Raw genomic sequence first — 16699 nt, 5'->3', positions numbered from 1 at the left:
ATCATGATTATTTATAATTTATGTATGGCAGCACCCTCTGTGTACTAGGCACTTTCAAAACACTCATTAATTGAGAATATCTATGTTAAAAGGTTGATTCTGAAAGGGATTGAGAGCGGCCTGCAATGCGCTAAGCTGCCTCAGCTCTCACCACTGAAGATAATGGAAGGTGTGAATGTTCAGTACATTACAGGTTGCATTCAGCATCTCACAGAATCAGGTCCCAAGTGTCAATGTGTATGAGAGATACCCAGCACGCTACTATTCAGACTTGTTTAAAATTCTTCAAAGCAGCTCATCACTAGAAATTTTGGAAAAGACACATGCCAGTTATGTACATTTGGGTGTGTGCTGGAAGTTACCTGCTTTTGTTATGTGATGCATTTGAACTGAGGAGTGGTGTCTCAAAACTCTTTTTTTGTCTTTTTCTTCTATAAAAGATCCTATAGCCACAAACCCATCCTAGCATAAATCAATCTATTCATGAGTACGGGCATACAAAAGTTATGTTGGCTCAGGTGGTCTGAATTCCAGTCTGTATCCTGACTCACAGGTTTATAGCGCACTCTTCTGTACTATACATGCAAATCAAAGTCAAGAGATGGGTGAGAAACCCCTGCTTTATAAATATTTATTAGTGATTCATATACTTTATCCCAAGCTCACATGCATATAAGGGCAGGACAAAGTCTGAACTGTTCCATATATTCTTATTTCATAATTATTGTATGTTAACAAATAATTTTTAACTTAGAAGTAAAATTTGACACTTTAGTCAAAATTTGACACCTAGTCAGTATAACTGTTATATTCTTACAAAATGAAGGGGCCATCTCTCAAGGTGTGAATTTTCCTGCAAAGCAAATTTGGTTAAGACCACTTTATTTTAAATTAATTTATGCATATTACATATATGTAACAATTATAAGGGAGTTATTCATAACATATTCCTCTTGCTCATATCATCCCTTCCATGAAACAATTGATAACAAGGAAATATCTTTGCAATCAATGGGCTTGTACCAAAACTCTGGCTCTAGCACACCAGAAATAGAAATCCAGACCTCAAATCTTTAAACTCCCCTAATCTTTCTGCAACAATTTAAGCCCTACCAGAGATTCTGAATGTGTAAGGCAAACAAGCCTTCATTTTCAGCAGGGGAGCAACTTGCGTGAAGTAATAAGGGTTTGTGTAAGGATTATGATATGCCCTGGTAATGTTTAGTACATAGTACATTTCCGTTATGTTTGAAATTATGGTCAAAACAGGCTTCAAATGATGTTATGACATGACATATTTTGGCAATGGACTAGAAATGGGGGGGGCAGCATTGTTTGATCCCATTATTACTGTAGTTTACCATTCTGTTGATGGAGGAGTATTGTGAGAATTTGTCATTGGGTTGCCCAGGCAGATCTCTAAAGATAGATGCATTAACACTATGCAACTCTTGTGATTAAATTCACTTTCCTCTGTGCCTGTCATTGAACACCATGTTCTGTAATGAAAATAAAGGCATCCAAAACAGGAATAAATTCATTTTGCTTCTGTAGGAGGAAGATGTGTTGGGAGTCCTCTTGTAAATCATTGCTGGGAAAGTAGGAGGAGCATGGTGATGCTGTACTGTTTTTGAGGGCCTCATAATAGTTTAAGTATCATTTTGGTTGAAGCCAAATGCACTTAGCAATTTGTGCTGGGATTTTCAAAGGATCTTAAGGTGACTAAGCACCTGAATTCCAACGAATTTCAATGGGATTTCCCATTTGCAAGTGGGATTTATTTATTACAAAAGAATTTTCTTATTTTTTTCATAGCGGGAAACTTCATTTTGTGAAATTAAGAAGTAGCCATGTTGATTTTGTCGTACCACGGAAATTACTGAGCTGATCACTCTGTTGGTTTGTTTGTTTCAGACTTCCGGCAGTTTTTCGAAAAGCTCATCTTTCTGTTGTGACAAAGTATCACAGTAAGTATTTCTGTAATGGTTTTGCTGTATTATCGCACAGTACTGTTGTGCTGTTTTTAATTGCTCCTATGCATGGCATCTTTGGCAGGTTAAAGTCATATATAAAGACATTCCAGTTGTTGTCTATGAAAGGCATAAGCCATAACATTTTCTTGTTAAGGTTGTAGAGTGATCTTTTACTGGACATATGCAAAATACCAGATAAGCTGAGTATTTTCCTACAGGTAAAACTACCACAAGTCACCTTAAGCATCGTATTATTATCATTTATCTTTCATGCTGCTTCTTCAATACAACTTTAATTACACAGATTTAAAGGCAGATTGTTTTCTTTAAGGGTAAAATTCACCCTTTACAGGGGGCCCAAGTGGGAGTTAAGTTCTGCATAGACTTTGTCCTGGGCCTTTGCACAGGGATGTCTTTCACCAAAAGTAAAGTTGGGACTCATGAAAGGTGACAGACTGACAGCACAGAAGTTATTTATCCAGACCAGATTGCTCACAGGCTGCAGTCCAAGATAATATCCCACTCTGCTAGTGTGCCTCAATCCAATCCAGTGAAGGGACCCACCATAAGGGTAAGAGAGTTCACTTTCCATGACCAGCAAATACTCAGCTTATTATTTGCATCACAGTAGCACTTAAAATGTGTTAGGCACTTTACAGACATAGGAAGAGCTGTCCCAAAGAGCTTATCGACTGAAATGCTGCCAAGAAGGGTGCCCTTTTGTGGTGGTAGGTTTGACAGTGTGGATACCTGTTCTCTTGGGCTGAATACTCGTAGGGAGCTAGGAACTCCTGACTTCTAGTCCTCCTTCTTCCCCCTGACTTGCAGTGTGGCCTTGAGCAAGTCTATAGATAAAATAGAGTTAATAATATTAATCTATGTTCTTCACGAGCATGTGAAGAGGATTAATGTATTTGCAGTGTATTGAAGATGTAAATCTCTAAACAAGTCCTAAGTATTATTTAGCTGCAGCTGCTAACTAGCCATTATATGGCAACAACCCTTTTCACGATTAACCTGGGCCAAAGCAGTGAGGAGAAGGAAAGGATATTTTACATACTCTTTACTGTGGTTCTTTTTGGTCCATGTTCAAAGTAAATAAATGGCAAGAACAAAATAACGTGTGCTATAACTCCAGTGCTTTTCCTGTAGCCTGTTTGGACATGGCATTCAAAAAGGATGCCTCTAACTCTATTCATTAGAAACATGTGGATAGTTTCTATGAGTTGTTTATGACAGTGAAGAAGTACTTGTAGGCCAAACTATTGGAGAAACTAAACCTAATTCTGACTTCATTTACTCTCTTGAAGTTAATGCAGTTTCTAAATTCATATCTGTATAACTTAGGGCAGATTTAATCATGTTGTATACATGAGCGATTTTAGAGACCACTTAAAGACAGTGTTTGTGATGCCCCAAAGAAAGAGCGAGAGATTATTGCAGCCATGAGTCTCTGCATGTCTGTAACACCTGGATTTTCTCCTGTTGGGGATAGAACAAATTCAATTGTATTCATTTTTCTACCTTTCCATAGCACTGCATATATAGGCCTGGGCTTTTATAGGTGGTGCAGTAATGAACTCTCTTTTGGCCAGCTGCCAGTTGCTTAAAGACCTGAATAAATTTTGTTTTATAAGCTGTTTATGAACCGCAATTTCGATGAAAATATCAGGAACCATAAATACTGACTGATTCCCTAGTATGAGTCCAGGATGAAATTTCTGCTCATTAACTTTCTATTTTCTTGTCACACTCACCCTTCTCCCCGCTCCCCAAACTGCCACATCGGATTCTTCGCAGAAGTGCAGACTTTGATCACATTATGGAGGAGGGCTATGAACTTGACCTGACTTACATCACTGAGCGGATCATTGCTGTATCCTTCCCTGCCAGCTGTTCAGAGGAAACATATGTGCACAACCTGCAAGATGTAACCCGAATGCTCAAATCCAAACATGGAGATAATTACCTGGTAAGTGCAGATTAATCCTGTTTGGATATGCTATGTGTAATTCAGTTTTACCCTATTTGCTGTACGATGGCTGATCTGATATCCTTAATAACAGAGCCCAATATAGGCTCACTTACGCCAATGTAAGTTGGATGTAACTCCACCAAAGCCTATCTAGTTCACATTTACACCAGTGCAAGTGACAGCTGCCCAGCATTTTACATTCAGTCAAACAAGGAAACAGATGCAAGCCACCTTCTTGTTGACGGCAAGGCAGTATACTCTTTGAGCATCATGTTCATTTGCAACAGAAAAATTGTAGGGTTAGTTCTCACTGAGTAAAACTCATTCCTACAAGATCCAGATGCCTCACCATGGAATGCATTTTTCTAGCAGCTGCAACTTGGGTTCTGATGATCTCTGACCACCCTCCCCCCAGCCTTGGCTGGCTCCACTGTTGATTGTGAAACAGCACATAAAGGTTGCTCTTAGTGTATTTTGTCTCTTTCATTGACTTAATTTAGATGCATTTTTCCCCATTACTTATTTTCTATTAAAAAATATAAGGTCCCGGACAAACCTCTAATGGGTTCCACATGCACGATCTTTTATGATGACCAAAACTGTTATTCTCTCATGCTGTGTGGTGTTTTCTGCTTAGCACATTTAAACCCTGTGGTATCACTGTCTCTCTCTGTGTGCTTATAAATCAGGGCCAAAATCTCTGCTGTTAATTGAAGTTATTTTTAGCTGACATGTGTAAACTATTAGAATAAATCCACAACTTCAGGAGGGTAAAATTACTGCAGCAGCTAGCTTGCATTGTTATTCCATCCCAAGAACACCAGCCCTCCGCATTCATTCACTCACAACACATTTATTTATCCCAACTGCATTGTATAGCAATGATGGACTCAGGCTGTGCTTGCAGTACTACCAATTATGAATCTTTTGTCACATCAACTTTCCTGTAAGCCAACCAGTGGTCTCTCTGACACAAAATTGTAATGCTTTGCAAAGCATTTCACCTAAGTCAGTGTTTCAAAGTCAGCCCAGATCAACTGTCATTGTCATGTGATGCTGTATTTTGGTATACGTGAAATAGGCTGGTGGTCTTGGTCCAGCTATCTAACTCTTATTAGATGTGTTCACATCACAAGAAAAAGCCACTGTTACATTTATACTAATTCTATTTTGTGTTAGGAAAGGGCCATAACCTCTCCATAGCTAAGTTTGCCAATAATTACCAATTGGTTTAGGCTTTTTATAACTTTGGCTTGGGAAATATATTGGTTTGGTTGGAAAATTGCCAGATTTGCTCTGGAAATAAAGGAAAATGTATTTGCAAAGTCTGAAGAAAATTTGGCAACCCATTTTGCAGTTATAGTCCGTTATAAAATTACCACTTTTCTCTAAGTTTTCTTTGTCTCCCTCTGTTTCAAAAATGGCTTTTTTGAACCCCTTCACATTTTCTATATCGTTTAATATCCTTGAAAATTTGCATTCCAGCTATGGCACCAATCCAGCAAAACACTTAACGTGTGAATAGTCCCAATGAAGTCATGGAGAGCACTAACGTGCTTAAAGTTAAACACATGCTTAAGCACATTCTTGTGTCATAGAATCATAGAGTTAAAAGGGACCACAAAGGTCATATAATCTACCCCCCTGCCAAGATGCAGGATTTGTTGTGTCTAAACCATCCAAGACAGATGGTAACAGAGCCTGTATTTGTAGAAATGTAAGCAAAGTTATAAATGCTTTTTGTTGGGGGTAGTTTTGAGCCCAATCTTTCTCCCTTTGATTTCTTTGAGTTATTGGCACCATTCTGCTGTCATTAGTGCCAATGGGAATTTTTGGCCATTAATGTCAACGGGGGCCAGGATGGAGTATTGTATGTTTGCATGAGCAAGTTGTCCTCTATTCAGTTGTTGCATATTGGAAAGAACAGGGAAGGTTCTTCTATAGTTAACAGTTACAGCCCTCTTTAGCTCAAGTAGCAGAGACTTGTGTCTTGGAGATCGAAGACTGGGGTTTTCGTCCCAGCTCTGCACATCTGTAATTATTATGGAGAGCTGATAGCATCTCCCTAGCTAAGGCTGATTTTGGCCCTACTTTGTATCCATAACATTTGTTCTAAAATGGTTGAAAAAAATAAAGTACTTTTTTAAAATTAAAAGAGTTCAAAAATGGCACTTTTAAAATTTCTGTGAAGTGTCTAACTTTTTTTGTGTCCCCCTTTGTCAGCTCAGTGAAATCACCTGATATCACAAAATTCCAAACATAAGTAGATTTCAGTAACTATCCCCCAGCAACCTCAGTGATGTTTTCAAATTCACGTACAGTGCTCTGGTAGAGTTCCATGACAATAAGTTTTTATAAACACTAATAGATTTTGACAGGCTCACTCAACAAAGATGTTTCAAAGGCAGAAATAATAAAATGTGTAAGAAATTGCCATTATTTGAAAACTAGACATGAATCAGGAATCACTGGATCTAGGGAGAAAAGAAAGAACCAATAGAAAGGGTGTCTTATATTGACAGCCTTGTCAGCAATGAATCTTCTCAGTGACCAAGGAAACAATATTGGGCTGATGTATTGTTTGTACATAGTGCAATTGCACTGACAATTTCTTTCCACAACAAATACTTATCTATCACATCCTTAAAACACCCAAGCTCTTAAAAGCCAGAAAATGAATAGTTAAGGAATCATAAATCTTATACCTCCTACAAAATAAAAAAAAATCATATCAAATACAAAGAAATGCAGATTTCATCATAACAAAAGAACCACAGTCCTGTCCCTAAATAAGTGCTATTTTTCTTCAGTAATTTCAAAATATAAACACAACACACAATCCTTCAGAAGAAAAGAACATTATATATGTATCATTAGTGACATATTCATTAATGCACATGCATACATTATTTCATAGTATATAAGCAAAGTTTTACACTTATTCTATTAAAGTGCACATTGTTATTAATAGTTTTATTATTTATGTATGTTGTAATACTCCCTAAAAAGTGCAAGGCACTGTACCAACACATAGGAACAGCATAATTCTCAAGAAAACAACTATTTTAGGTTGTTAATCACAATCAACTGGTACATACATTGAACTAGTTTTAAACTTAACAGTTTCTCTTACCTTTATTTCAATATCAAAATATTTTCACATAAGAAAAATATATGGCCAATATTTCCACTTTAATGGGATCTCTTTGGGTGCTCAGTATTTTTGAAAGTCAAGGCACTTAAGTGCCTAAAAATGGACTTAGGAACCTGTCTTTAGGCACCCATTTTTTTTAAATCTTGGTCAATTCTTTAAAACCAACCAACCAACCAACCAACCAACCAACCAAAAAAACAACCCACAATGTAGGAATCAGAGGAACTCTTGTAGTATAATAAGATTGCTAAGCATAAGGCATAATACTATTTATAATCTTACATTATATATAATGACTATAATAATTTGAAAATTTTAATTGTTACATACATTTCCTCAGCATATGTTGTTTCCCATTATACTTTCCTGAATTTACTATAGGAAATACCCCGAATACTGCAAATGCTAAACTTATCTAACTTCAGCTAATAATTTGGTTATATTAAGTGACTGAAAAATCTGAAGGCCCTCCCCTGTCATTTAACTTTCTTATAATGTATTTTGGATACAGTGATTTACCACAAAAGAAATTAAACATCAAGATCTCATACTTTTTCTTTTTTTTTTTTTTTTTAACAGGTGTTAAACCTTTCTGAAAAAAGATATGACCTTACCAAGCTTAACCCAAAGGTATTGGTTTTGATCATAACATACCTCACTTGCTAGACTTAAATACAGCATAAATGGGCTGCCATGAACCTTCAAACTATACAAGCTTTGATGTACACAATGAAATGACAATTTTAGGAAGAGTTTAGAAAACCAAAGACGCCTCCCCTTTAATTTTGAGTGTTGTGACTTCTTGCATGTCAGGTCTATGCTTTACAAAGTTGTTTCCATTGTTTTCTTTGGCTTTGCACATAAGACCTTGATCCAAAGTCCATTGAAGTCAATGAAAAGAGTCCCATTGATTTCTATGGTTTTAATGTCAGGTCTACATTATATGTGTGCCCATGGAATATTTATGGCCATATAATGCTCCTTTGCTATGTAAACCTTAATGTACTGAAATTGATGAACTCACAGTTCAACATAACCTCATGTTTTGTGGATTTGCCTTCCTCTCTTCATAATTGTATCTGTGAACAATGGCAATGTAATTAGGAGAACAAAAGTTGTTGGCATTTTCTTTGTTCTGCCTCATAGCCCTCCGCCCCCCATTTTTATCTTCATTTGTTATAACATTTTCTTTGGAGTGAGATGGTAGGTGTAAGGGGTTGAATATATGTCTGGGACTTGAGCTCATTCTCATGTTTAAGAACTTTGGCAGGTTCAACAGCCAAACTTTCAACTTTCAACAGCCACCTTTGGCCCATACCATCACAGACCTACAGTCACAGCAGGAACATTGTTTGGACCTAGCAGGGGTTCAGATTACTGCTGAGAAACATAGTTAAGACATTTGAAGTCTGAACTTTTAACACACAGGCAGTTTTTATCACATGTTAATGAATGCGTAGGATTTAGTTGGCTTACTATTTTTGGAATTTGAACAAGATAAATACACAGATAATGATGAGAAGTTGACCAAAAGAAAACTAGTTCCTTTAAAGGCAGGAAATACAGGTTATTAATAGAGCTGGGAAGGAAACCGTTTTCCTATCCCAGGAAATTTTAAGATTTTGAAATTTTTTCCTATCCCAAATCAAGATGAAAAGTCTGATATTTTCACAAACCAACTCCCTCCTCCTCTCCCCTCCACCACCAAAAAAAAAAGTTTGGATCAATCAAAACACTTTGTTTCAACAATTTCTAAAGATTTGTATTTTGACCTATTATTTTATTTTATTTTATTTTATTTTTACTATGAATTAACATGAATTTACAAATGAAAACTAATTTTGAACCAAAAAAACTCCAGAACTTTTGTTTAGAAAATGTTGAAGTGGGACATTTTGACAACTGTTTTATTTTTTTTCAATGGGAAATTTCACAAAGCCAACCCTTTCCTACACAGAGTTTCAGTTTTGATTAATCAAAGTACATTTTGGAAAAAAAATTCTCCGTCAGCTGTAGTGTTGAATAAGATTTGTTAATACTTGCATGGAAAGCTCATGTATGCTAATAATAATAATAATTTATCCCTCCTCCCCCTGCTGTTTTGGGAGGTCTGTAAAGATGTTTTGTTTATATGACAAAAAGGCATTTTAAATAATGAAATATCACCATGGTTCCGTGAAGCACAGATTTTTTCTGTTAGAAAATAGCAGGAACCTTTACCATCACAGCACATTTTGGCGTAGGATTGTATACGATAATAATGTTAAACAGTACCTTGTAAATGGAAAATGAAGTGGTTTTGCTTGATTCCAGATTATGGATGTGGGTTGGCCTGACCTTCATGCACCTCCCCTTGATAAGATGTGCACCATCTGCAAGGCTATGGAATCATGGTTGAACAGCGACCCTCAGCATGTGGTGGTGATCCATTGCAGAGTAAGTGTGCAATGTAGTGAGTGTATTTATGACGTTCAATTTTTTATACTTTATCATAACAAGAAAAGTTATAATTAACAGTTTTGCAGCCGTTTTAATATTGAAAACATAATGAGCCAGATGCTTAGCTGATATAAAGGGGCTTAAAGCCATTAACTATGCCGAGTTAGACCAGCCAGTGCTCTGGCCTGATAAATCCAGGCTTGTATGCTTAGAAGTAATATGTAGTGAGGTGTATATATAGCAAAGCTGAACACCATTGTTGAGTGTATTTAGTCCATCTCCTTGTCAAACTTTTGAGGATCCTCTTATAGTATATGACATTCATTTACTTTAGTGGACTTTGAGGGCACACAGCACCTCAGAGAATCACCATTAGTCAATTGAATCAAGGCACTAAGAGCACAAACATTAGATGTCCAAATCTCTACTTAGTTGCCTAAAGTGGGCATTTGGTCACCTAAATGCACATCTGACTTTCCATCTCTGGGATTTAGGCACCTAGTTTAGATGCCCAAGTTGAAAATTGGGTACTTTGTTGTTGAATATATCATACAGTGATTACAACGGATAACATTATTCATTCCGTTTGGACTAGAATAATATTGTATAGACATATGGATAAATTCACAAAAGGATTTAGGCACCTAACTGCCACTTTAGGTTCCTAAATCCCAGAATCAGGCCCCACTGACATTCACAAAACTTCACTTAGCTTCTGCTGAAAGGTGAACTAAACTTGCTCGGTGCCTAAATTTGTGCACACCCAGAGAAAGTTCACAGCTAAGAATCCCTGGTAGAAGGAGGCATCTGCCTACAGCCTGGATTTAGGCACGGAACTCCCTGAGGGGGCAGGGTTTAGCACACACCCCTCTTGTCAGCATTTCCCATTGGCTAATTTAGGCTGAAAACTGCCCAGCATGTTGGCTTCTGTGAATCCCATTCTGTGGCACCCATCTCTCCCAATTCATTGTACAGGGAGCCTGAGCACCTAACTCAGGCTTTGTGAATCCCATAGATTTTCTGGGCTCCTAAAAGTTAGATGTCTTCACACTCAGTGTCTCAACACTTAAATTTTGTTGTGAATTTATCCCATACTGCCATTGTAGCCAGTGGGAAATTAGGGCACTCAGGACCGCCCAGGCTCTGACAGGTCCTAACTAACTGCATAATTGCAATACTCTAATGTGCTGTTACTGTTGTGTAATGTTTTGCCTTCTCAGTCTTTGTTCACTGAGAAGAGAAATAAAGATAAAGTAAATATTCCTGAGATCAGAAGTGAGTTGGCAGGTTTGTTGATGGCAAATACATCTAGAGTCTTACTGGCTTTGCAGTGCTGGTATTTGTTGACAGTAAATTAATCAGATATGGGACCTGATCTTGCTTCAATTGAAATCACTGGAAAACTCCCACTGATATTTCCTCCCAGTTCTGCAGTTGATAGCATATGGGCAAACTTTGTGCCTATGTGGAGTCCCATTGATTTCCTGTCATTTGCAGGATTGGAGCCTTAAATGGGGCCTGTAACAGGATGGGCTGCTCCAGTAAATGAAGCAGGTCTAGCTCCCCTGTGCCAGAACAAGTGCTCCCATTTGGCCAAGAAAGAGGGCGGGGCAGTACCTGGGGCCTATGAAGGACCAGAATCTGAGAGCATGAGATGTGATGAGTTGAGGCTGCCAGGGAGGCAGAGATTGGCAGGAGATGAGAGCTGCCAGAGCCTGAAGATGCTTCCTAGGGGAAGCCTAAAGGCAGGAGAGCAAGAGTGGTTTAACAGCTGTCCACTCCAAGCCAGTGAGCCAGGGCTGGAGGACTGAAGGCAGCGACAGCAACAGCGGCAGAGGAGAATTGCCTGCTGGCTAGAACAGCAATTGGGCTAGGGAATAGAGTGATGCTCCCCTGGTGAGGGTGATCTCTCAGCAAAGAGGCTGTGGAGGTTCCTGCTGTGATGATTGGGGTTAAACTCCAGCTCAGAGGGCTGGGGTGGCTGTCCTGGCAGAGGATCTGAAGAGGACTGATGAGGAGCCTAGCTGTGGTATGGAGACAATCATGTCATGAGATTTTAAGGACTATATGCACTGGGGTAATAAATGGACTGTTTTGAGACTTATGTTTTGGATTATTTGCACAATGTTTTTGTAGTAAACTAGCCCCAAAGAAGGATATTATTGAGGCAAGAGAGCCTTATGGGGAGTCCTTGGGTTACCTGAAAGGGAAACTGAGGCAGGCACATGCCGTGCTGCAGCCTGCTGCAGAAGGGTGCTCCAGGCAGGGCTGTCTGATGACAGCACCATGATGAGGAAGAGACAAAGGAAATGATATCTTCACTACGCTGGACTAATTTTTACATATATACTTTTCTGAACACAACTACACCAGAAGTAAAAAACAAAATGTCCCAATGAGTATTTGTTATAAATCCCTCTAAAATAACTGTTGATGAATTTCTTCCCTGGGATCTTAAAAGCTTCCCACCACCATCCTTCCTGGATATAGCCAAAATGTGTTGGCTGAATAATCTGGAAGCATGTTAAAACTAGCCAGAATGACTGATCAGCAATTTGTACTGTACATATGTCATATAAACTATTTAATAAGATTTCAAAACATTATGAAAATACTCCATAAAGACTAAGCGGTAGTTATTATAAATCACAGGTGTCAGAAAAAAATTGTCAGAATTCATAGTTTATAGCACATCATGCCAGAAATTTCAAAGTTGTCTAGGCTTGTCTTGGATGAGCCCAAAACAAAAAGTGATAGAATGTTATTGCTGCTGTTCATAGTTTTCTTTATTTTAATTTATAGCTTTGTCTTGGTATACACACAAAAATACCATGTATAACAAATACATTCTATGTAAGAGGTAGTAAAAAAGAAAGGGAAATAAAACAACTGATTTGTGGGCTTTAGTTCAGGAAGCTTTTTTTAGGGTAAAACTGGAAAAAAATGAATCCACTAATTTTGATTTCAAATTAAATATAAAAAATCCTGAATAAAAAAAAAAAAAAAAAGAAGTCCTGCATGGCTGGCCCATGGCTTATCTGGGCTCTTTGCTCTTGACATGCTACTGGTCAATCAGGAGTTGAGTGGGACTTTTAAAGAGCACCAGAGCAGTTTGGGTACCAATGCTTACTGAGTTTCAGTAGGAGTGGGATACCCAACACCCAAGTCTCACTCGGTATTTTCAATGTGGTAAGTCAACCAGCTTGCAACTAAAAGGTCTTTAAAAGCCACTGACCATCATTCTCCTCCACCACTGCAACAAAGGACAGACCAGAGCTCCTGTAGTCACCAGAACTGCCAAAGTAATATGCAAATATTGTTGTTTGCAACTTAGCGTAGGACCTGAGTGAAGCAGCATTCCATCATGTGCACAATGGATGGAACTGATGTCTTTTTCTTTCAGCAAAGTCCCACATATGGTGCTATGTAAATACTAAATAATAGAAACTATGGTTTCTTTCTTTTCCTACAGGGTGGAAAAGGAAGGATAGGAGTAGTGATATCATCATATATGCACTTCACCAATGTTTCTGCCAGGTAAGAGATGAACAACGCAAATGAATTACTGTGTTTATATATCTTTAAAGGCTGGGGAGAAACCCTAAAAGTTTCCCCTTCATTTCAGTAACCAATGGTTGCCCAATTGTCACCCATGCCAGTTTCAATCAGATGGTGCTGAAGTGTCTCAAAATTATTCATGGTGGATGAGAATCTGTTACAAGCCTCCCTTTTATAAATTCTAAAAAAATGAATGGCATTTCTTTGGACTAGGACCAGATTCTTCCACTTTTACTCATTGAAGTAGTACCTTACTCCATGAGTAATCCCCATTTGAATCTGCCTATCCATATTATGGACTTACATGGCTACCATCACTGTAATATTTGAGCATCTCACAGTCTTTAATGGATTTATCATCGCATCAGCTCTGTGTGGTAGGGAAGTGCTATTATCCCTATTTTACAGATAGGAGACTGAGGCACAGAGAGACTAAGTGACTTTCCTGGGGTTACACAGAATGTTTGTGGCAAAGCAGGAATTGAACCCAAGATTCCCACAGGCCCCACTAGCATTCTAACCACTGGACTATTTTTCCTCTTACTGTAGTTACTTCTGGAATATAGGTGCTACTCACTATGAATAAAGCTATCAGAACCTGGACCTAATATTCACACCAGAGCAGGGATCCCCAAACTCTTCCAAAGTGCAGAGCACATCTTAATAAAGAGGTTGTCTCAAGAACCCCATCTCGTCACCTCTCATTAAGAAGGAACATGCATCTACCAGAGCAAAGGACTGGGAGTCAGGAATCCTGGGTTCTGTTCCTGGTTCTGCCACTGATTTGCAGTGTGAGCTTGATATTTGTGCATTTCTGGTTGTCTGTAAAAAAAATGAAATTTGGTACATACTATCTGAAGAATAGAACACACATAATTTTCTACTTCTGCCTTTCAATCAAAATTGGCCAGATTCTTGTCTTTAAATTTGTTAAAGTAATTCACAGAGACCATAACTCGAGCAGGATCTCAGTGACGCTATTTTGGATTTAAATCAGTCTGGCAAAGATTAGAATCTAGCCCTGGCACTGCAAATTATCTGTTCAATTTGTGGAAAATGGGTGAAATCCTGACTGCATTGAAGTCAATGGAAAAACTCGCATTGGCTCCATTGGAGCCATGATTTCACCTAATATATTTCCCATTAACCAGGTCCTCAGATAAATAACCCAGTATGATTAGGAAATGCCACTAATTACGTTGTGTACAATGGTATACTTTAGAAAATGAAGTAATACAGTTGTTTCTGGAGTAACTAATCTTCAGGACAAGGATTACCAACACTTCACCTACCTTAATCCTGTGGGACAAAAGAGTTGTCATGAGGATACTGCAGTGCTATGTTGTGATATCTGTGTTGTGATATTACACCAAATTATTATGGCATCTCCTCAAGAAACCACAAAGTAGTGTCCTGACACAACAACGTGACATCTTGATGCAATGGTGTGATGTCCTGGCATGACAGTTGATGTAGCATTCTCCCCGAAGTAAATTCAGGATTCTTCCAACTCGGTTGCAGGATCTGAGACTGGAAACTTTCCTATGAATTTCAGGATACATGGCAACTCCCATCCAAATCTTGCTTCTTGTATTTAAATTTAATTGTGGGGGGGAAAGAGCTCTAGGAAGTTCCCAGTCATCTCTAGGTTGTCAATATTATACATATGTCAACAGGTCCAAGCTATGTGAGAAATCCTTAGCACTGGTGACAAATGGCATATTCGGGGAAATGTTTTTTGGGGGCTTCCTCAATTTTTTTTTTATTTTGTTCTGATTTTACTCATTAAACTAATATGCTAGTTTCTTATTGCTCTAGTCACTGGGTCTCTTTACTGCTATAAAATAGTAATTTGATGCTGTTGATATTGGGGGTGACAATTTCGCATTCTTTACTCTTTAAATGGTGTTTCAGGAAACGAATTAGAGCAGCGGTTCTCAACGGGGGGGCCGTAGGGCTCGGCGACTAAAACCCAGAGCCTGAGCCCCAGCACCTCCCATGGGGCTTGAAGCCAGGACCTGTGGTGTTGAAGCCCCGAGCCCTGGTGCTCCCCCCGGGGCAGAAGCACTGACCCCATGGGCAGAGTTCGGAGGCACGAGGGTGTTGTCCCTCCTCCCCACTCGAAACTACACTGCAAGAGCATGGCAACTCCACACACACCCCTTCCACCGCCTTCTCTCCCTGCCCCCTGGCCAGGTCAGAGGCGGGAAGCCAGAGCCGGGCAGTACAGGACAGCTGCTGCTCTAGCTGGTGCCATGGAGCAAGCAGTAGCGGCGTTCCCTCATCTCCTGCTGGTGCAGGGGGTTGAAGCTGCTTCTCAGCTCCCAGCCCTCTTTGCTCCCACAGCTGGTAAGAGCCGCCTGGGCGGGAGCCTCTGCCCCATGGCTGGCAGAACCCTCGTGTCAAGGCTGTATCCCCACTTTGAACTTTAGGGTTCAAATGTAGGGGCCTGCATGAAAACTTCTAAGCTTATCTACCAGCTTAGCTTTGGTCCGCTGCCACCATCACAAGAATTCCCTCCCTGGGAAGCCTTGAGAAACCTTTCACCAATTCCCTGGTGAACACAGATCCAAACCCCCTTGGATATTAAAACAAGGAGAAATTAACCATCCCTCCTCCTTCCTCCCACCCTCCTTTCACCAACTCCTGGTGAATACAGATCCAAACCCCCTTGGATCTTAAAACAAGGAGAAATTAACCATCCCCCCTCCTTCCTCCCACCCTCCTTTCACCAACTCCTGGTGAATGCAGATCCAAACCCCCTTGGATCTTAAAACAAGGAGAAATTAATCTGGTTCTTAAAAAAGAAGGCTTTTAATTAAAGAAAAAGGTTACCCGAGCTTCTTAACCCTTTACAGGTAAAAGGATTTGGAGTCTCTGTACACAGAGAGCTGTTACCCTTCCCTTTATAGTTATGACACCTCGGGGAACAGGGACCGCAGGGGAGCCCTCCTGGCACACAGCCCCTAGCTACCTCTGTCCCTGCACCCTGAGCTACCCTTCTCCCTGCACTGAGCTATCCCCTCCCTGCATCCTGAGCTACCCCTTGCCCGCCCACAGCCTCTAGCTACCCACTCCCTGCACCTTGAGCTGTTTTCAAATGTTGTGAGCTCAGTCTCCCAGCTTTGAGTTATAATTTTTGGTTGCACACACACACACACACACGCACACATACACATACACACAAACCAGACGGGCGGGTGGCCTGCTAAGGTGAGTTGGGGGGTGGAGGTGGCACTCCCTTCATGGACCCCACCATGAGGAGCTGGCTCAAGCCCTGCTGGCCCCTGCCCACCCAAAATAGAAGTCAAATTACATCTATGACCGAGCCCCCTCACCACCACCACCAGCAGCCCGGCCCAGAGCCCAGAATATGCCTCAGCTAGGGGAGGAAACATTATCCCTAATTTTCCTGAAGTGTTTGTCTAAGTAAAAACAAAAAAAGTTCTGTGCCAACACTTGTATGGTTGCCATGCCTTTGTTGTCTGGGTCATGAATGCCCAGTTTTCTAATTCAAGAAAGATTACGTGCAGCCATATTTAACTGGGGTAAACCATGCTCTCTCTAATAGATGTTAAGCTTTGTTCTTCCAGATAAGGA

General features: G+C 39.7%; 1 protein-coding gene across 3 annotated transcripts in view; it reads left to right on the top strand.

The window, feature by feature from the left end:
* The first annotated feature begins 1914 nt into the window (after positions 1-1914).
* The window catches only part of LOC112107989 (tensin-3-like), a 163888-nt gene continuing 149103 nt past the window's right edge, over positions 1915-16699 (top strand). The window contains exons 1-5 of one of the 3 annotated variants that reach the window (XM_026654018.2): positions 1915-1967; positions 3774-3945; positions 7682-7732; positions 9416-9538; positions 13014-13078. In XM_026654018.2, the coding sequence (XP_026509803.1) occupies positions 3796-3945; positions 7682-7732; positions 9416-9538; positions 13014-13078 (389 nt within the window). In that variant the 5' untranslated portion in view covers positions 1915-1967; positions 3774-3795. The remainder of the gene's footprint in view (positions 1968-3773; positions 3946-7681; positions 7733-9415; positions 9539-13013; positions 13079-16699) is intronic. The other 2 variants (XM_026654016.2, XM_026654017.2) reach the window with 2 other exon arrangements.

Source organism: Terrapene carolina, unplaced genomic scaffold (genome assembly GCF_002925995.2).
Source record: "Terrapene carolina triunguis isolate 2854851 unplaced genomic scaffold, T_m_triunguis-2.0 Scaffold179, whole genome shotgun sequence".
Lineage (NCBI taxonomy): Eukaryota > Metazoa > Chordata > Testudines > Emydidae > Terrapene > Terrapene triunguis.
Note: the sequence above shows the minus strand (reverse complement) of the source record. Positions and strands in the feature narration are given on the sequence as shown.